Below are 21203 nucleotides of genomic sequence, written 5' to 3' on the forward strand. Positions count from 1 at the left end.
CAGTCAGTTAAGCATCTGCTTTTGGCTTAGGTCAGGATCCCAGGGTCCTGAGTTGGAGTCCCACATTGGGCTCCCTGCTCAGCCAGGAGCCTACTTCTCTCTCTACCCCTCTTCCCGATTCATGCACACACACTCACTCTCTTTCTGAAATAAATAAGATCTTAAAAAGAAGAAGAAGAAGTAGTAGGGGACATAACTGCTTGGGCCCATCGTCTCCTTTGGAGGAGGCGGACTCTTTAAACTGGGGGGCAGCCAAGAGCCCAGGCAGGTGACACTCTCAGCAGCTGGGGATGGTCACAGCGTCCCAGCCAAGGGGATGTTGTGTGTACCAGCAGTGTCTACCACAGACCACAACTCCACACCAGAGTTGGGAATTCTAATCCCCTCCTGACTGGTGATGCAGAACGCTCCTGTGGGATTTTAAGCAGGGCAATTGCATGACCTGGACTTCTTTCTGAAAGATCCCTCTGACTCTTACGTGGCAGAGTAAGAAAGGAGTAGGGGAACAGGGGAAGAGGCTAGGGCAGCCAGCAAGCCAGGCAATGCTGGGGACTTGGACCTGGGGGTTGACAGCAAGAATGGAGAAAAGGCCCAGATTAGTGTTCGGTATGGGAAGCAGAGAAAACAGGGCTGCTGAGAATCTGCTTTCTTTTCCTTTTGTTCTCCCCACTGCCCAAACTCAGACACCTTTCCCTCTTCCAGAATTCCCTTTTGCCTCCTCCATGCCTTTCATCCTTTCTGCAGAGGCTTGGAGTAGGCTTGGAGGTTGGCTGTGTGGTGAAGCTATGAATCTTCATGCCCAGACTGATCTTTCTCTGCTGTCTTTTTTCTCTGACTGCCACCCTAAAGTCAAGCTTCGATCCGCACCACCGCTCGCAGCCGAGTTATGAACGTCCTTCTTACCTGCCTCCAGGACCTGGGCTTATGCTCCGGCAAAAATCTATTGGTATGTCACCTGGAAGGGTGGGTATATTGGATGCTAGCAGGGGAGGGGGAGGCTGGGAGGATGACAGTTTACAGGAGGAACAAAGGGACTTTGAAATGTTCTTTTCTACTTCCGTATATGACAACAGTTCCATCCAGCTGAGCAGAGAGCTCAGGCTTTTTTGTTGGGCAAACCTGGATCTGAATTCTGGCTCTTGTCCCTCCTAGCTGTGTGGCCTGTGGCAAGTAGATGCACCTCTCTGGGCCTTGGGTTCTGCATCTAGAAAATGAGCATGTTATTATTCCTGCCTGGATGCAGGAGTCAGAGCCCCCACTACCTACTTTCTTCTTTCTTTCTTCTCTCTTATACTTGACTTCCTTCATGCGTGGATGCATTCTACAAATGTTTACTGGGTATCCACCCTACGTCCTAGACTGCTGGAGATATGTCAGTGAACAAAACAGAGGAAAGGGTCCTGCCCTCATGGAGCTTGCCTTCCAGCAGGGGAAGACAGACAATAGATTATAATGATAAGAAACAAGACAGTTATATAGTATGTTGGCAGTGGTAAGTTCTAGTGGGGTAGGAAGCAGAGTAGAATAAGGGAGATGAGTTCTGGGAGGCAGATATGAGCCAAAACGTGGAAATGAAGGGGGAGAGCGATGTGGATATATGGCAGTAAGGTATTACAGGGAGTGAGAACAGCCAACACAAAGGTCCTGAGGTAGGACTGATCCACCGTTTGTTCAGAAGGGGGAGACTGTGGGGTGGGAGGAGATCAGGAGCACAGCTGGGGGCCTGCTAAGTTTCAGATGCCAGTGAGACATCCAATTAAGTGGATATGGCATTTGGATATAGGAGCCTGGAGCTCAGGGGAGAGGACTGAGCCCCAGGACAGATGTGGGCGTCTTCAGCAGAGACCTAGTGAATGAAGCAGCATGTCGCTTGAGATTGCCAAAGGAGAGAGAGTAGACAGAGGAGAGAAGAGGGTCAAAGACTGAGCCCTGACAGTGATAAGTAAGCAAAAGATTTCGTTCTTCCCATCCACTCCAAGTCCTTTTGTGACTGGGTCTAGCTTTTCTCCCACTTCCAGCGTCCAAAGTCTACCAGTGAGTCTTGCATCTGTGAGATCTACCTGTATCTCCTTTATCTCATCTCAACTACCTGTAAAGCCACCCAGCATTGCTTACCCATAAATTGGATCTCTCTCATAAACGTTAGCCTCATCCTAACCAGCTCCGTCTGTGAAAGCACAGGCTTTATGTGCTAATTACATTTTATTTCCGCGTATGCATGAAGAGAAATCTGTGACTATGCACCTAAACATGGCATCTGTCCCGGGCTCCAGCCACTTTTGCTTCCCCCAAGCCACCACTAGCATAGGCTGTGTCTTTGCGGGAATTAGAAAATGGCGCCCCCTCCTGGCTTGAGGAGGAAGTGCAGCTGAATATCGCCCCGCCTCCCCTTGCTCCCCCTGCCGGTTGCTTTGTGCAACGCACAGCCTGTGACATCAAGCCGGTTTACCACAGGTGGGGAACTCTGGACTAGTTCGTGTGAGGTTCTTAGCATATGCTCAGTGGCATCATATTATTGTTGTTGTTGTTGTTGTTGTTGTTGTTGCATTAATATTGTAGTACTATGGTATAGGGGAGGAGGGAGACCCCCTCCCCCCCACTCCTGGATCCACTGTATCTTCCCCAGGGGCTGCAGAAGATGATAGACCGTACCTAGCACCCCCAGCCATGAAGTTCAGCCGCAGCCTGTCTGTGCCTGGCTCGGAGGACATCCCCCCACCGCCCACCACGTCCCCACCCGAGCCCCCCTACAGCACACCTCCAGCCCCCTCCTCCTCCGGCCGCCTCACTCCATCCCCCAGGGGAGGGCCCTTCAACCCCAGTTCGGGTGGCCCCCTCCCGTCCTCTTCCCCCGCATCCTTTGATGGACCCTCCCCTCCCGACACGCGTGTAGGGAGCCGTGAGAAAAGCCTGTACCACAGCGGACCCCTGCCCCCCGCCCACCACCACCCGCCCCACCATCACCACCATCACGCCCCGCCCCCCCAGCCTCACCACCACCACGCCCACCCCCCTCATCCCCCGGAGATGGAGACGGGCGGCTCCCCCGACGACCCCCCACCCCGACTGGCTCTGGGGCCCCAGCCCAGCCTGCGCGGCTGGAGGGGCGGCGGGCCCAGCCCCACCCCGGGGGCCCCGTCCCCGTCGCACCACGGCAGCGGGGGCGGAGGCATCAGCTCCTCCCAGGCCCCAGCCCTGCGCTACTTCCAGCTGCCCCCCCGGGCGGCCAGCGCGGCCATGTACGTGCCAGCCCGCTCGGGCCGCGGGCGCAAGGGGCCCCTGGTCAAGCAGACCAAAGTCGAAGGTGAGCCTCAGAAGGGAGGCGGCCTTCCTGCCGCCGCCTCGCCCACGTCTCCGGCGTCCCCGCAGCCGCCGCCCGCCGCGGCCGCCCCCTCGGAAAAGAACTCCATCCCAATCCCTACCATCATCATCAAGGCCCCGTCCACCAGTAGCAGCGGCCGCAGCAGCCAGGGCAGCAGCACCGAGGCCGAGCCCCCAACCCAGCCCGAGGCTGCTGGGGGCGGCGGCGGCGGCGGCGGCGGCGGCAGCAGCAGCGCGGGAGGCTCCTCTGCGCCGAGCCCCGCCCCGGCCATGTCGCCGGTGCCGCCGTCCCCCTCGCCCGTGCCCACCCCCACCTCGCCCAGCGGCCCGGCCACCCTGGATTTCACCAGCCAGTTCGGGGCGGCCCTGGTCGGGGCGGCCCGGAGGGAAGGGGGCTGGCAGAACGAAGCCCGCCGGCGGTCCACGCTCTTCCTCTCCACCGACGCGGGGGACGAGGATGGCGGCGACAGCGGGCTGGGCCCAGGGGCGCCCCCGGGTCCCCGACTGCGCCACTCGAAGTCCATCGATGAAGGCATGTTTTCCGCCGAGCCCTATCTGCGGCTGGAGTCTGCGGGCGCGGGGAGTGGCGGTGGCTACGGGGCTTACGCGGCCGGCAGCCGCGCCTACGGGGGCAGTGGGGGCAGCAGCGCCTTCACCAGCTTCCTGCCGCCCCGGCCCCTGGTCCACCCGCTGACCGGCAAGGCCCTGGACCCCGCCTCCCCTCTCGGACTGGCCCTGGCCGCCCGAGAGCGGGCGCTGAAGGAGTCCTCGGAGGGTGGTGGGCCCCCCCAGCCCCCTCCAAGGCCCCCATCGCCCCGCTATGAGGCCCCGCCGCCCACCCCACACCACCACTCGCCCCACGCCCACCATGAGCCGGTGCTGCGTCTCTGGGGAGCCTCACCGCCGGACCCCGCCCGTCGGGAGCTGGGGTACCGTGCAGGGCTGGGCAGCCAGGAGAAGTCCCTTCCGGCCAGCCCTCCAGCTGCCCGACGCTCCTTGCTGCACCGCTTGCCCCCTACAGCTCCCGGGGTCGGGCCCCTCCTCCTGCAGCTGGGGCCAGAGCCCCCGCCCCCGCTCCCCGGGGTGAACAAGGCGTGGAGGTCGGGAGCCCCTGAGGAGCCGGAGCGGCTGCCCCTGCACGTGCGGTTCCTTGAGAACTGCCAGCCCAGAGCCAGTGGGGCGGGGGGAAGGGGACCCCCCTCGGAAGACGGGCCGGGGGTTCCACCGCCCAGCCCGCGCCGCTCCGTACCGCCCTCGCCGACCTCCCCGCGGGGCACTGAAGAGAACGGGCTTCCCCTGCTAGTCTTGCCGCCCCCTGCTCCCTCGGTGGATGTGGAAGATGGCGAATTCCTCTTTGTGGAACCGCTGCCTCCGCCTCTGGAGTTCTCCAACAGCTTCGAGAAGCCAGAGTCGCCCCTCACACCCGGGCCCCCCCATCCGCTGCCGGACCCACCCACCCCAACCACCCCATTGCCCCCAGTGCCACCACCTGCTGTCGCCGCTGCACCTCCCACCCTGGACTCCACGGCATCCAGCCTGACTTCCTATGACAGTGAGGTGGCCACACTGACCCAGGGGGCCCCCGTGGCTCCTGGGGACCCCCCTCCGCCAGGCCCACCGGCCCCGGCTGCCCCTGCTCCCCCGGCGCCACAGCCTGGTCCGGACCCACCGCCCGGCACAGATTCGGGAATCGAGGAGGTAGACAGTCGGAGCAGCAGCGACCACCCGCTGGAGACCATCAGCAGCGCGTCCACACTGAGCAGCCTTTCTGCGGAAGGCGGTGGCCCTGCAGGAGGCGGTGGTGGAGGCGGTGGGGCCAGTGTGGCCAGTGGGCCAGAGCTTCTGGACACATACGTGGCCTACCTGGACGGCCAGGCCTTCGGGGGGAGTGGGACTCCTGGCCCACCCTATCCCCCACAGCTCATGACTCCTTCTAAGCTCCGGGGCCGGGCTCTGGGGACCAGTGGAGGCCTGAGGCCTGGCCCCAGTGGGGGACTCCGGGACCCTGTCACTCCCACCAGCCCCACTGTCTCTGTGACGGGAGCTGGAACAGACGGGCTGCTGGCCCTGAGTGGTTGCACGGGACCCTCGACGGCGGGTATGGCTGGGGGTCCGGTGGCGATAGAGCCGGAAGGCCCACCAGTGCCCTTGCCATCAGCCTCCTCTTTGCCTCGGAAGCTGCTACCCTGGGAGGAGGGCCCGGGCCCACCGCCACCACCCCTGCCCGGGCCCCTGGCCCAGCCTCAGGCCTCAGCCTTGGCCACAGTAAAAGCCAGCATCATCAGTGAACTCAGCTCCAAGCTTCAACAATTTGGGGGCTCCTCGGCAGCTGGTGGCGCTCTGCCCTGGGCCCGGGGAGGCAGCGGGGGAAGCGGGGACAGTCACCACGGGGGATCCAGCTACGTCCCTGAGAGGACCTCTTCCCTGCAGCGGCAGAGGTGAGCCGGGGTGGGTGGTTGGTGACGGAGGCCACAGGGGCCAATGCTATGGGTACCAGAGTCTACCCACCCCATAGCTGCATCCTTGGAGGGTCCCAGGTGGTAGAAAGAAAACAAACGGGGCTGGCTTGCAGGAGTCCGTCCTCAGAAGCATGCTTTCCCAAATGCTTTAGCTCAGTAGCTTTTGTGGTCTCTTCCCATCACCATGACAACCCACATCCCATGATAAACAAAAAAGTTATCAACAAAGGAGATTGGAGCACAACTTGCTGATGTCTGTTTCCTTGGTGGGTTGTCATTTCTGACAGTCCCTGAAATCAAGTCCCTTGAACCCGGTGTGGCTCAAGATTAAGAAGAGGCTCTAGGGCGTAGTGGTTTGGTGTGTGGGTCTGGAGCCCAGCCTCTTGGGCTTTGGTCTCAGCCCAGGACTTCTAACTGGGAGACCTCAGGCAAAGGAACCCACCTCTCTGTAGAAGGTAGACAGCACTGAACCCACCTAAAGGGTTTTCGAGAGGATTAAATGTGGGCCTCTGTTGTAACAGGAGTTGGGGGAGGGGAGGGACCTCTTACCAAGGCCCAGCAAGTGTAGAAGGAAAAATACAGGATAGTGAAGAAGTTTCCTAAAGCAGCTAGCTTAGCCAGGATCGCCACAAAGTTCGAGCTCATTCAAGACCTTCTAGTCCAGGGCAAGTAGAGTCACATTCCTGATTCAGGCATACGGAGAGAGTGAGGAGAGGTCTCTTAATCCCCTTGCCCTTGGCCTTCTGCAGAGCTCACTCTAACTGAGGGTCTGATGTCCCTCAGAGGACATCAGACCCTCATGGGGTGATGTCTGAATGTGGTTTTCTCAAGCCTTTGAGATCTTAGGGCAACTGGCTGAGCATTTCTAAGTATTGTGGGTGGAGGAGAGGATGCTTAATATAGGCGAGATGCACCGCTATTGCTTTAGCACCCACTGTGCACTGGGTGCCCTGCCGAGTGACAGGGACACCATAGGGGACAGGACAGGCAAGGCCCTGCTTTCACAGAGCTCATAGTCTAATGAGGCAGGGATGGGGATGGTCAGAAAATGCCTCACAATAAACCAGCAAGATGAGCAGAAACTGAAGGAAGGGAGGGAGCAGATCTCATGGCTACATGGAGGAAGTGAGCTAGGCCAAGGTAACAGCCTGTTCAAAGGTCCTGAGGCAGGACTGCTCTGAAGGAGCTAAAGGGATGAGGGGAACCTTTTTCTCCCCTTGTTTCTTCTCTCTTTCATCTCCCTCTCCTCATCTCTCTCCCTCTCTCTCTCTCTCTCTCTCTGTCCCCTATCCCCTTCCATCTCTCTCCCTTGAATGCTCACCCTCTTTTTGTTCCTCTCTCACCGTCTCCCTGTCTTCCACTCTGCTGTGACTGGCCATAACCCGATAGGCAGTATAGAGTAGTGGTTAAGAGCTCAGACTTTGGTGCCATATAACTGGGCTCTGCCACTTCCTGGCTGTGTGTCTTTAGGCAAGTTACTTAACCTCTCTGTGCTGCTGATAATAATAGTAACCTGCATCAGGGCTGTCATGGGGAATACACTGAGATGCGATATGTAAAGCACTTAGAACAATGCCTGGCACACGTGAGCATCAGTAAGTGGTGGCGATTATTATTATTATCACTTAATGTCTCTTTTTCTTTCATCTCTCTTGACTGTCACCCTCTCCCTGTCCTCTCGTTCTTCTCTCCCTTCATTTCTGTCCTGACATCTGTCTCACCCCCTTGCCCCTTCTAACTCTTCCCATCTCTCTCCTCCACTTCTCTACCCCCCACTCCTGTGTCTCTTCTCTCCCTACGTCTTGACCTCTGCCTCTTTCTCACCCCGCCATTGCCCTCCAAACCCCCTTCCTCCACCCTTGCCCCTTTGTCACCTTCCAGACTCTCTGAAGACTCCCAGTCCTCGCTCCTCTCCAAACCCGTCAGCAGCCTGTTTCAGAACTGGCCCAAACCACCTCTGCCGCCACTCCCCACAGGAAGCGGGGTCCCCCCTTCAGCTGCTGCAGCGTCGGGGGCCACCTCACCCTCAGCCTCCTCCTCCACGTCCACCCGCCACCTCCAGGGCGTGGAGTTCGAGATGCGGCCTCCTCTGCTCCGCCGGGCCCCCAGCCCCTCACTGCTGCCCGCCTCGGAGCACAAGGTCAGCCCTGCGCCCAGGCCCTCGTCCCTGCCCATCCTGCCTTCCGGACCCCTGTATCCGGGCCTCTTTGACATCCGCAGCTCCCCAACCGGAGGGGCAGGAGGTTCAGCTGATCCTTTCGCCCCTGTCTTTGTGCCACCACACCCTGGGATGTCTGGGGGGCTTGGCGGGGCCTTGTCAGGGGCCTCCCGCTCCCTCTCACCAACCCGCCTGCTTTCGCTGCCCCCGGACAAGCCCTTCGGCGCTAAGCCTCTGGGGTTCTGGACCAAGTTCGATGTGGCTGATTGGCTCGAGTGGCTGGGGTTGGCTGAGCACCGGGCACAGTTCCTGGACCACGAGATCGATGGCTCCCATCTGCCTGCCTTGACCAAGGAGGATTACGTCGATCTGGGTGTGACCAGGGTGGGCCACCGCATGAACATCGACCGGGCTCTCAAATTTTTCCTGGAGAGGTGATGGCTGGACTGGACGGACCAGCCCGTCCACAGAACCCCTGGGCCTACTGGCCTCTTGACCTCTGACCCCTGACCGTCATTCTCTCCCCCTGGGCCAGGGACTCTGCTAGAACTGCGCCCTGCCCTCCTCTCCCAAGGCTGGAGGTCACCAGGTGGCCTGATCCCAGCCAGACATTTGCACCTCACAGGAGGGGGCAGCTGACACAAGACTGTGTGTGAAGCAGGGAGCAAAGGAGGGGGGGGGTGATGGAGGAAATCACAGAGGGGTATGGAGGAGGAGGGAAGGGTCGATTCTGGGGAGGGGGGAAACAGACAGAGCCATAGAGGGTCAGCCCTGAGCCTGATTGGATGCGGGTTGTCCCGGCCACAGGGGAAGGGGGTGCCCTCAGATTCCACCACCTGCCGCCCCTCTAACAACCCTTCCTCGCCCCCTCCAGGCCCCTGGGTTCGCCCCACCTTCCCTTCTCCCCAGCACATACAGCAGCCGCCTCTCCCCCCCACACACACACCTCCCCGGCCTCTTGCACGCTCCTTTGCACGCCTGCTTGCCTCTCCTCTCCCTGGGCTACAATTTTGCACAAATTTGCCCTCTCGCTGACTTGCACACTCCACCTTTGCTTCTGGCTCATGAGGCCCTCTCAGCACTCAAACACCCTGTTCCCCTAGCACACATTGCATTTCTTCTTCCACGTTCCATACCCTTCCTGTCTCAAACTCTTGCCTGCGTACTCTTCCCTTGGTACCTTCCTTTATACACCTCACTCCTGAAAATCTCTAAACCCTTGCTGCAGACACACTTGGGACACCCTTTTCCCTACCCACTCACAAACTCTGTGCACACGTATTTATTCTGTGGAACACACCTGCCTTGACTCGGTTCTTGTGCACTTACTATCTCATGCACGGCTCCTGACACGCTTGTGCCCATCGTCTTAAACATTTCCCCTTCTTGTTGTCAAAGCCCCACGTTCTGACTCCCCACGCCTCTCCCTCTAACAGTGACACTCCCATGCCCTTCCCTGCCCCTCCCCTCACACCATCACTTCTCCCGCATCCAGCACACCTGCCTCCCAGGAACTGCTTCTCTCTCATTCCCTTCCTCTTTGCCAGGTTCCCAGTTCTGTGCACCCTTCTTTTCCAGATCTGTGTCCTGCTTCATTCTCAGTTCTTTTGTGAGCGTTCTCACTCACTCAACTCTTGCGCACATGTCCTCCCCAGCTCTTCCACCGCTCTCTTGAGGCTACGTTCCTTCTCTAACGTTTCTGCAGAGCGTGGCTTTGCTGCACACTCATTCTTGAATCTCTCCTTGTTCCTGTTGGCTCCCGGACTGTTTCAGTCTCCCTGGGGGGAACTCAACCGTCTCTCTCCTTTTGCACACTTGTCTCCTTCCACACACTCTTGGGCTGTACTGTCGTTTCTTTTCCTAGCATCCTTGTTTTGTGCCTGTGGAGGAACACCTCTTCCGGACGTTCTTACCCTGCCTGTTTTCTCACCTCTTGGACACTCCTTTCTCCTGGCAAGAGAAGACCCTATGCACACTCCCCTCTTGCTCACCGTGCCTCCACGCTTCCTCTTCTCCCTGCTCCAGTCTGTGACCTCTTGCACATCCTCCCTCCTCTCACTCTTCCTAGACCATCTCTCCATCCATTTTGCACGAAGATCCTTCCCCCTCCAAACCTTTCCTTTTCTCCAACGAACTCCTCCTCCCTCCAGCATGGCTGTTCCCTTCCTGCACGCTTCCCCACTTCCTTTATTCCTGGGGCTTGGGAATTTTAAGCCACCCCTTCCCCTGGGAAGCCCCCTCTACTACTGTGGGTAAAGGGGGGAGGGCATCGCCCTCAGGTCCCCCCCATGTTCAGCTGCCAAAGAAGGGAGCTCCCCCTCCTATCCCCAAGCCCATTCCCTCTCTGCTGCCCCCTACCCCCGAGGGGGGGGGCGCTCCGTCCATGGGGGGGGAGGGTGCTTGCAGCCCTCTCCCCTCACCACGTCAGGGATCTGCGGGGAACCTTGTGGGAGGGTCGTGGGAGGGGGGAGGGGTAGCAAGGAGGGGGGCAGAGATCATGCTGGGCCCCTACCCGCCCCCTCCCCCTTGTCGGATGCCCCCCGCCCGCAGGGGGCCTGCGCGGCACCCGTCTATCAAGGGCTTGTTCATTTTGGATGGGTGCCGCGGGGTTGGGGAGGGTGTAGGGGGTGGGGGGGGAGGAGATCGGGGTGGGAGGGGCAAGGGACTGGATGGGGGCAGCGCGGGGCGGAGAGGATAAAGCAAAAAGAGGAACAAAAACAAAAGAAAATATTAAAAAAAAAAAACCTAGAACACACACACAAAAAAATCCAGAAAAAAAAAAAAAAAACCTGAAAAAAAAGCCCGAGAATTGTCTTCCAAGGGGGGTGGGAGAAAAGAGAAGGGGGGCTGATGAGGACGTCTGGTTCTCGCTGAGACGGATCAGCATGGGTTGAAAGCCCCGGCGCCGGGGCTTCCCTCTCGCGAGCCTCAGTTCATCATTCAAGGGATGGGGACCCAGGCGTCCATTTGCAGGGACTGGGGGAAGATGAGGGAGGCGGGATTATATTATGGGGGTTCATCCCTACCCCCATCACCTCCCTCCCCCGGACTCCCCACCAAAATTTTGCAGAGAGAAATGGCTTTTGTACCAGGTCATTCTTTATAATTAAACTCACAGTATCCACCCCCTCGAGCCGGTCCCGCCTCCTTCCTGGGGAGGCAACGCCCCCTTCCCTCCGGGGGTTCCGGGTGGGTCGCCCGAGCCCGCGGGCGGTGGGCTTGCGCAGCCGGGGCCCGCCCTCTAAATGTTAGTCTTCCTCGGTCGGCTCCGCCCCTAGAGCCTCGAGCATGCGCCGCCGGACAAGGGAGCGGCGCAGGTGCAGGCGGTAATCCGCCAACAGCAGCTCGTCGTGGCGCACCAGCGGGTGTGCGTTCCCGCGGAGGCGGATACCGGAGCGCAGCAGACGCGAGCGAGTCTGGAAGTCAGTGACCGTGATGAGCCACCTGCGAGGGGGCAGGGCCAAGAGCACAGGGACGGGGCGGAGACCGAAAGGAATCGCTGGTGGTCCCAGCCCCGCCTTTGATTGTCGGGGAGTCCCTGCCTGGTCCCTCCTCCCCGTTCGTTTACCCACTGCGGTTGCTCAGCTCGTCCCGCTGTCCCTAAACCCCTCAGCAGCCCTGCCGTCTCGCCGAAGTCAACCCGTACTTCGATCCTTACGCGGGTCATTCTGGGTCCCGTCTTCTCTCAGCCTGGTCCTATCCCCCAATCGTGGTCTGTCGAGGCTCTATCTCTTCAAACCGCCATTCCAGGGCCGGGCCCCCTTCAGTGTGTCTCTCAGGCTTGTCCCCAGATTTAGGTTTCTCCCGGCCTCGCCCCCAGCTAGACACTACAGGCCTCTGACCCTCTAGATCTCTCCTGGTCCCCACTCCCTCAATGTGATGGGTCCAGGCTTCGACCCCACACCTCGGTGTTACCTGTCCGGGTCACTCAACGTCCATTTCCTCAGTCCAGGTCCCGCCTTCTCTCTGATCTAACCTGGCCCTCCCCCTTCCCTGCTCTCACTCTCGGCTCGAGCCCTTTCCCGCTTCACTTCACTCTCAGCCCCATCGTCCCGCCCTTGCACCCATCAAGCCCTTCTCCAGACCACACAGCCTTCCCTTCTCGGCCCCGCCCACTCAGCGCCTTGGCCCCTCCCCACTGCGCTCAGTAGGCCACACCCCTCATTCCCACTCCTGGCCACGCCTCTCTCGTTCCTTTGGGACCGCGACCCCGCGGCAGGCTTACCTATCCCGGCGCCCCGCAGTCCCACAGATGACATTCATATTTTCAAAGCGGATGCTGCTCACGCGCCCGCTCTCCATGGCGCCGGGTAACTCGGCCTCCAGAGCCTCCAGCACCTCTAGGTGGGTAAGGTCCTCCTCTGGCTGGAGGAGTCAAGAGAACTTCAGCACGAGACCGTCAGGTTCAGTCCAGGTTCCTAAGCCCCTACCTTAGACCCACTTGCAGGACCTGCCAGAATCTCAGGTGGCATTTGCGAGGCAAGACTCACACTCGACCTCAGGAGCCCGTCGCTGTAGTCAAAGCGGGGAGCACAGGTATCTTTGAGGTAGAAAAGCATCTACCTGTCCTCCTAGGTCATTCTCCAAAAAGCAATTCTCAAGGAGCCGATTTGCCAATGAACAGGTGGATTAAATGATTTACCAATTTGGCCAACTTTACCAAAAACTTCTCCAGCAACCTGCGCTGGATGGCAGGCTTTTAGCAACTCTCGAAGATCCTGCAAGGATTAAGGTTGTACACTTTTCCTTTTATGTTTCTATTAGCATTTTAAGGAATATTCCGTTGTAAAATAATAATAATAATAGTGATCATAGGGGTTGTGACTTCTTGCCATTCGAAAACATTGACCACTAACCACATTTTCAGCATGAGATTACCATGTTGAAGGTGATATACTATGGTCATAGCATATAAAATTGCTGATGAACTAGGATGAAATCATGAAACTGGTCATCTCCAGGAAGGCAAGCTGTGGGTGTATGTGTGGTGGAGGCCGGGTCTTCTGTTCAGAGCCACAAGGAAGACAAGGACAACAATCTCTGTTGGGCTAAACTCACATAGATGGGCTGAGGGAGTGCGTCTGGGTCCTGTGCCTGGTGCATGGAAGCATCCCATTAAGGTTTTAATTTACCAGTAAGAACCTAGTAGATACCTCCTCTGACTGATGGTAGGGATTACCAACAGATTTGGACACTGACTCTCCAAAAGCAGGGGCTTTATCTTGAGTCTTTGCTACATTTGCAAACTTTACAGAATTTCATGGTAGAAGGATTGAAAGGACTCCCTGTGTCCTCAGTCTCCCTGCTCTCTGTCTTTTGATCTCTGCCCTTCTCTGCCCCTTTTCCTCCCCTTCTCTTTGCCTCTCTGGGATCAGCAGTGATAAATATGATGATTGATCTCTTGACAAATTCATAATCAATTTTTAGCAGCCTAAAACCTGGTGCCAAGCCCACAGCTGGTAAGCCGCGGAGTCTAGATTTAAGCCTTGTCCACCTCATTTCTGAGCCAGTTCTCTTTCTATCCTCCCAGTGAAACTGTGCAGAAACTCGGGGCTGGTGTCCCAGGGGTAGGGGCAGGGGCGAGGAGGCCACTCACTGAGGTCTCCATGCACAGACAGAGAGGCTGGGCAGCGGGTGGTGTGGGGAACTTCCGGATGCACGGGAGCTCTCGGTCCAGCGCCTCGTATTCTGCAATGACCTGGCGCAGGTACTGCTTTCTGGGGAGAGAGCGAGCGGGCAGGACCTCCGAGGTCAGGGGTTGCTGACATTGCACTTGGAGGAGCTGAGATCAGAGGGGCCAGGGGCCACTCACGAGGATTTGACAGGCCTGCCCAGGCTCCGGGTTGGCGTCTCCTCTGGGGTCTCTAGGTCCACATGGAGGGCTCCTGGGGATGAAGAACTCAATGTCAGCAGTCCTGAGCACTCCTCTGACATTTTTTGGCCTAAATGGGCATCACGAAGGGTTGTCCATGCCACCCCGAATAGCTCTTATGCCACCTACTAAGCTATTGCCTCTCAGCTCCAAACAACTCCCTTCTGCACTCACTCTGATCCCAGGGCGGGACTCCATCAACCCCCCCCCCCCCCGCCCCGTTTCTGCTGCTGCAACAGCTGGGTTCCTGCTAGGCTCTGCCTGTAGGGGGCGCGCGCGCGCACGAAAGAGAGAGAGAGCGAGAGAGAGAGAGATCGCAAGGCTGAAGGAAGAGAAAGGGGCTTGCCATGCATTTTGCGTCCTATTCCAGTCACCCCAGCCCGGCAGCAGCCTTTGAATCCAGTGTGTGGTTTTCCCAGCACTCTCAGAAAAGGCCTCCTGATTGCAACTAGTCTGATAACAGCTGTCAAATCTGAGCCGCTCTAGGCAACTCCTCTATTGACTAAAGGGTCTCTCTTAATGGCCAACAGCTAGTTGTCTCACATAACCCGTTTTGCCCCTCCTCTACAGTCTTAGAGTCTGACCAGCCGTCGGGCTAGATAAAACGGTTCCCAGCATCCCTTGCAGCTGTGTGTGGCCATGTGACGGAGTTCTCACCAACTGTGTTAGGGGAGTGAGGGATGAAACTTTGGAGTCATTTGTTTAAAAGTCGGTTGCTTGTCTTTGACTTGTTTCCCCTTCCCTTGTACTGGAATGGATGTAGCAACAAGCCAGCTTCAGCCGTGCTAGAGCAACAATATGGAGGGAATCTGGGTCCCTGAGTCATCTCATGGGGCTGAGATGTCCCACCAATCCAGACCACCTGCCTCCTGTCACATGAGAGAAATACACTCTCTTCTTCATGCCATCATGTGTGGGGGTGTCTCTTTGTTACAGCAAATGAACAAAGAGGAAAGCAGCCCTCAACAGCCAGGGCTGTTTATGTCCGACATAAACAATCTCACAGAACACCCACGTCAGCCAAGGCCACTCTGTGACCATGATAGACCAAGATAAAAATAAGAGCAGAGTTATGTCTCAGCACCACACAACATGAACACCATCCAAACCACGAAATGACCAAACATCCTCCTCTTGGTTCAGAGCTGATGCTGCTTCTTCCCCACCCACAATGTTCGCTCCATTCATCCCTCCTGCGTCATAGCCTTGCCTCCACTTCCTGCCAGCATCCGATCCAGAGCAAATCCTGCTTCCCTGAATTCTCCCAAAGTCACCTAACCCAGGAGCTCCCATAATAATAAGTCCTCCCTAACACCCTCCTACTAAGACGGTCCATGTGTTACGGACTCCTTCAGTACAAGTCAGTAAACTTAGGGGTGTGCTGGTAAATGTCTAATTAATATCACTCTGTCTCTGTCTCTCTCTTACATGTGCCCACATGCGCTCACACCACACCCACTGTAGCCTTTGCCAGTTTTCATTCTGTCAGTACTCCCACCATGACCAATTCCATGCTCCCACAGTTATAACAACCAGCTTGCAAAATTTAACAATCGACTCACAAGAGGCTGTCTCCAGCACACAGCTATGTCACAGCTATGATCCTGGTGGTCTTTGACTGAGCTTGTACCATAGTAAGTCTCCTGCTCTGGTCCTCATCCTCCGACCTCCCGTCTGTTTCCACAGGGCAGCTGGGGTGATCACTCCATTGCAACACCCCATGCTTGCGAACCACCAGTGGCTTCCTCTTGCCTTCAGGGTACAGTCCTCCCTGAGGTGGGGACTCGCTCCTCAGTGTGTGATCTGGGGAGCAGTACCTTGTTTGAAACACAGCATTTGGATGTGAGGGAACTGGTATAATGGGGATAGTCTATGCTTCACAGTGCTTTGGGTGAGATGAACCTAGGCATGTGTCCAAACGGATTGAAATATATTTAGGATCTCTTTGTTTTATGTATGCAACTTGGAAAACAAATTGAAACAAAAAAGAAAGAAACACAGTATTTCCCAGACCTATGGAATCAGAATCTGCATTTTAACAAGATCTCTGTGTGTGGTCGCGACCCCTGTTGATCTCTCTAATCATTTTCTTCCAGCTATACTGGCTTCCCCTACATCTCTCCAACACAATAACCTCCCCACATCTGTCCATAGAATGATAATAATAACTCTAGGTTTACAATCCCTTTTATTATATTTTTAAAGATTTACTTATTTATTTGACAGAGATCAGAAGCAGGCAAAGGAGCAGGCAGAGAGAGAGGAAGGGAAGCAGACTCCCTGCTGAGCAGAGAGCCCAATGCAGGCTTGAGAGCCCATGCGGAGCTTGATCCATGATCTGAGCCGAGGGAAGAGGCTTTAACCCACTGAGCCACCCAGGCACCCCTAAAATCCCTTTTAAAAAGCCAAACCCTTGGCGCACCTGGCTGGCTTAGTTGGTAGAGCATCCAATTCTTGATCTCGGGATTGTGAGTTCAAGCCTCACACTGAGTGTAGAGCTTACTTTGAAAATAAAATAAAATAAAAAGCCAATCACTTTCTAAAGTGTTTTCCATTGCATCCTCACGACAGCTTGCTGAAATAGTGCAATTTAACAAATGATGAAACAGAAGCATAGAGAGATCATGGGACTTGCCCAAGGTGACACAGGATAAAAATCTAAGCATCTGGATCTAGACTCTGTGTTCTCAATCTCCCCAGTCTGCTGCCTCTTACCCCACTCTGTCTAGACCAACTGCCCTACTTGCCAGGAGCTCCCAGTCTGGTGAGGGAAGCAGTCACTGTAAAGGATGATAGAATATACAGCGGAGATGTCATGAGGTGAAGGCGAAGCCTAATAATCTAGGGGCAATCAGGGAAGGCTCCTTGAAGGAGGTAATGTCTACAGGGAGACCCAGGGAATAAGGAGGAGCTTGCCAAATAAAGAAATGGCAGGGCAGCGCCTGGGTGGCTCAGTCAGTTGAGTGTCCAACTCTTGAACTCAGCTCAGGTCATGGAGCCTACTGAAAGGAAAAAGAGAGAGAGAGAGAGAGAAACAAAGAAAGAAGAAAGAAAGAAAGAGAGAGGGAGAAGGAAGGAAGGAAGGAAGAGAAAGAGAGAAAGAAAAGAGGAATGGCAGGGAAAAGGTTGTTTATGCAGAGGGACCACCAGGGACTCAGGTTTTTAAGCAAAAGAATATGGTCATCTGCAATAACTTCTCAGAATTCCCTTCAGCCCCAAGACTAAGGCATGGTTATTGCATTTGTAGGTTATTAATTATTTGTGAGTTGGTGTCCACTCTCTCTGTCTGCCCTCCCTGTGTGGGAACAGTCTGGGTCATTTCACTAATCAGGCACCATAGGCAAAAACACTGGAGACCCATGGGCTTTCTGATATCTGACGTCAAAGTTCTCACCCTAGTAAGTTAAAAATATTTCTGGTTCCGAAGTACCACAAAGCCAGCCACAAAACTGAAATACTGATCTACAAAACTGGCCAACTAGTCAACTCAGTTCCACTCAACTTTTCTGAAGCTCTACATAAACTATATTTATCAGATGGGTGCCTCAGTCTAGGTTAGATATGATGTGGGACAGTGATCACCAAAAGAGGTCTTCAAAGACCCTAAAAGAGACCTGAGGACAGGGACGCCTGGGTGGCTCAGTTGGTTAAGCATCTGCCTTTGGCTCTGGTAGTGATCCCAGGGTCCTGGGATGGAGCCTCCCTGCTCAGTGGTGAGTCTGCTTCTCTCTCTCTCAAGTAAATAAATAAAGATGAAATCTTTTTTAAAAATAAAAGAGATCTGAGGACAGAAACGGTGTCCATTTTGCCACGAGGTCATTTGCTATGCCTGGCATAGCACCTGGCACAGAGGCTCTTGTAACAGACACCAAGAAAGGATCCCCACTCAGCCAGTCCCATCTTTCTTCCCCCATTTGAGAAGGGTCCATCCCTTGCTCATGCAACTCAAGGGACCCTCACCAATCTCATTTCCTCAAAGGTATCCCATCCAGTTTAAACCAGTGCCTTCCAACCCTTACTGTTCATCGCAATCACTTGGCAAGCATTCAGAAAATATAGATGCAAGGACCCAGAGCCTAGAGATTCTGGTTAAATTGGGTCTGAAGTGAGGGTGGGTATAGATTTTTTTTTTTAATCCTTTCACCTGATGTGAGGACCAGAGTTGAGAACTGCTGACAAAAGTAATGATGATAATCTTTTGCCAGGGGTTGAGTCAAGAGTGAGTGGGTGACTGAGTGCTGGCCAATAAGATGTGAGGAGAGATAATTTGGGAGTTTTTAAGATGAAGACCTCAGCAAGTGATACCTGGGATTTGTGGCAGCCGTTTTGTGGTGAGTAAGCTGGTATGCAAAGGACACACATTTCAGGCCTAAAGGCAGTGAAATAGAATCTGGTCCTCAATGATATCACTGAGCTTCTGACTCAACCAAACCCAAGCCATGCCCCACTTCTGGGCTTCTGGTTGAGTGATAATGGTCCTCCTATTCTTTATACTACACCAAGTCCAATTACTATTGCATGCTAGCCGAATGCATCCTCACCAAGATGCTACTCAATGAATGTTGACTGAGTGCTAAATGAATGACCCTGCTAAAGCAGAGTGCAGGTAGGGAGTCCTGGAACATGAGGCTGAGGTTGAAAGCTGGTGGCTGACCACACGGGGTCTGAGGCTGAAGGGTTGGGACTCTATCCTGGAGGTGATGAAGAAGGAAGGAAAGGTGTGAGCAGAGGAGAGATAGGGTCGGCGATGGTGGTCAGAAGACCCTGCAGGAGCCAAGTGGGGAATGGGCTTAGGGGAAAAAACTGAACCGGGAGTTGGGTAGAGAAAGCATCCATGTGGAAGAGGACAAGACCTGAGTTGGGGCTCTGGGGATGGAGAGACAGGCAGAGGACACAGGAGGTGGGCTGGAAGATGGGGCTGCAGACTGATGGCTGTGGGAGGAAATGAGAAGGGAGGGCCAGTACCAGTGGTCTAGCCCAGTGACCAGGTTGGTAGTGGGACCATCGAGGTTGGGAAAGAGGGAGGAGGAGTGGCTTTGGGGGAAGCTGTTGAGCTCAGTGTGGGAGAAAAGGAGAGTGTGAGGGACCAGGGCAGAGCACCTAGGGAGACAATAGCCTTAGAAGGGTCGTGAAGTCCCCAGAGGCTCATGGGAAATGTAGTTCTGGGTCCAGACCACTGGCCAAGAAACCGCAAAGGCTCATGACAAATGTAGTTTGAAGTCCAAAGGGTGTTGCCCATGAATCTGGTCAACGACGGAGTCTGGGGTGGCTTTCTGGTAGGCCAGTGACTAGCTTAAGGCCACACTGCAATCCAGGGTTACCACATGGGGCACGGGTGAAGACCCCCCCTTCTCCCCAATACACACACACACACACACACACACACACACACACACACACACACAGTGCTCAGTACCTGCCTCCCTGTGCATGCTGGGGTTGCCCACGGTGGAGGAGCACAGGGTCTCCACCTCTTGCTGCATCCTGGGAAGGTGGGTGGGGGGTGTCTCAGGAGGATGGGGAGAAGGGCCCTGACTAGACCACCCACCCCAGCTCCTTCCCCCCACTGCTGTCTCCTCCTCATCTCTAAAGCCCCGGGGGGGGGGGGGGGGGGGGGGGGGAATAAGGAAGAACTGGAAGGCTGAGGCCATGTAGGAATCTGGGTTCCCCTAACCTCTGGAAACCCAATGAGTTCCAATTCCTGTGTGCCCCGATTCCTTCTTTGCCTTTTTCCTGCTTCTTTCTCCGTCCTTCCCTGTCTCCCCAGCTCTCTGCCTCTCCCTGGCTCTGTCCCTCTTTCATCCTCCTTCTCTCCCCATCTCTCTGTCCCTCTCCACCTCTCTCCCCATCTTTCCCCCCTGATCTCTCTGCATCTTTCCTCTACTCTTTCCCTTGATTTCTCTGCCCTCTTCATGCCCACTGTTCTCCCCCTCCCTCCCTCCATCCCCCCAGTCTCCTTCTCCCCTAGTTTCCCCAACATTTCCCCAGCCCTCCTGCCCTCCTTCTCTTCATAGTGTTCTGCCTCCCTCCAAGCCTACCACCCTTTCTCTGTCTCCCTACTTCTCTCCCTGTCTCTTCCCAGTCTCCTTTCCCCATCTTTCTTCACCTCTCTTCTCTCATAACTGGTTCCCCTGCCCTCTGTCATCCCCTTTCTGGTCCCACTTGCCCTCCGATCATCCCTGTCTCACGCAGGAACTGGTCAGACACAGGCCAGATTCAAACAGAAACTGGATTCTGTATGGGGGAGGGAAAGGAAGACGGGGGGGGGGGGGGGGGGTGCTGGTCGCCATGGTACCTCCAGAAGGAGGGGGAGGGGCTGGGAACACCAACTCTGGGTCTGAGGAAGGAGGGAGCTGGGATCCTGGACCTCTGGGTCAATGGGAGGAGGGAGTGGGAGACCAGATTCCTGGATCCAGAGGTGGATGTGGACGGTCTGGGGGTTCCTGGGCCCAGGTGCAGGAGTGTGCCACACTGGTGTTCTTTAAGCATGTCTTTCTTTGTGTCTGCAGAGCTCTCAGCAGGAAGTGTGGGAGAAGAGGCAGGACTTTCTTAGTTATTCTGTCCTCCCCTCTCTGTCCCTGTCACTTATATCTCTAGTGCTCTATTCTCCCCTTCAAGATGGTCTCTGCCTTGACTTGATAAGCACAGGCTCTCTGCTTTCTAGGGAATAGTGCCTTGATTTTCTGAGTGATTTCTTCAGGAGTGAGCTTAAAAATCAATATAGGATAGAGTCCAGCCTTGTACTTTTACTGGACCTGTTATAAAAGAGAATCTAAAGTGCTAAGCTTGCTGGGCTGGTCGAGTCTAGGTTGGAGCTGCTGTGGGCTCTCATAACTATATGGGGAGAGAATGAGCCTAAAAGCAAAGACAACATGAGGAGAACAGAGACCAAAGATGCAGATTCCTGATGATGATCGGGATACCTAGATGCAGCCATGCCTGAAGCTTTCATTTACCCAATTAATTCCCTCCTTTGCTTCAGTCATTTGAGTCTCTTGTCATTGGCAATTAAAACAGTGCTCACTTGGGCACCTGGGTGGCTCAGTGGGTTAAGCCGCTGCCTTCGGCTCAGGTCATGATCTCAGGGTCCTGGGATCGAGTCCCGCATCGGGCTCTCTGCTCAGCAGGGAGCCTGCTTCCTTCTCTCTCTCTCTGCCTGCCTCTCAGTGTACTTGTAATTTCTCTCTGTCAAATAAATAAATAAAATCTTTAAAAAAAAAAAAAAAACAGTGCTCACTTAAATAGACCCAGTTTCATCCTCAGTTCCTCTGTGGCCCTGTCTCCCTTTCAGCACCTTCATGTCTTTCTTTCCTATCAGGCTGTCCTTCTCCATTTCCAGTGGCCAACTCCAACCCTATGAGACAGGGAACATCTTTCATTCCCATGACCACAG

At 55.5% G+C, this 21203-nt stretch overlaps 2 protein-coding genes across 6 annotated transcripts in view; one reads left to right on the top strand and one right to left on the bottom strand.

The window, feature by feature from the left end:
- Nucleotides 1-9506, top strand: part of SHANK1 (SH3 and multiple ankyrin repeat domains 1) — a 44848-nt gene extending 35342 nt beyond the window's left edge. For 4 of the 5 annotated variants that reach the window (XM_059382084.1, XM_059382086.1, XM_059382087.1 and 1 more), the window contains 3 exons: nucleotides 850-946; nucleotides 2627-5759; nucleotides 7662-9506. In XM_059382084.1, the coding sequence (XP_059238067.1) occupies nucleotides 850-946; nucleotides 2627-5759; nucleotides 7662-8376 (3945 nt within the window). In that variant the 3' untranslated portion in view covers nucleotides 8377-9506. Of the gene's footprint in view, nucleotides 1-849; nucleotides 947-2626; nucleotides 5760-7169; nucleotides 7314-7661 lie in introns of those variants that run through there. The other variant, XM_059382088.1, reaches the window with a different exon arrangement.
- Nucleotides 9507-10579: 1073 nt separating this feature from the next.
- Nucleotides 10580-19293, bottom strand: C17H19orf81 (chromosome 17 C19orf81 homolog). Its single transcript, XM_059383378.1, has 4 exons — nucleotides 19227-19293; nucleotides 13535-13710; nucleotides 12164-12303; nucleotides 10580-11382 (listed from the first exon to the last, which is right to left on the bottom strand). The coding sequence occupies exons 1-4, from the start codon at nucleotides 19291-19293 to the stop codon at nucleotides 11187-11189; spliced, it is 579 nt and encodes a 192-aa protein (XP_059239361.1). The 3' UTR covers nucleotides 10580-11186.
- Between the last annotated feature and the right edge of the window lie 1910 nt (nucleotides 19294-21203).

The sequence above is a fragment of the Mustela nigripes genome, chromosome 17 (genome assembly GCF_022355385.1).
Source record: "Mustela nigripes isolate SB6536 chromosome 17, MUSNIG.SB6536, whole genome shotgun sequence".
Classification (NCBI taxonomy): domain Eukaryota; kingdom Metazoa; phylum Chordata; class Mammalia; order Carnivora; family Mustelidae; genus Mustela; species Mustela nigripes.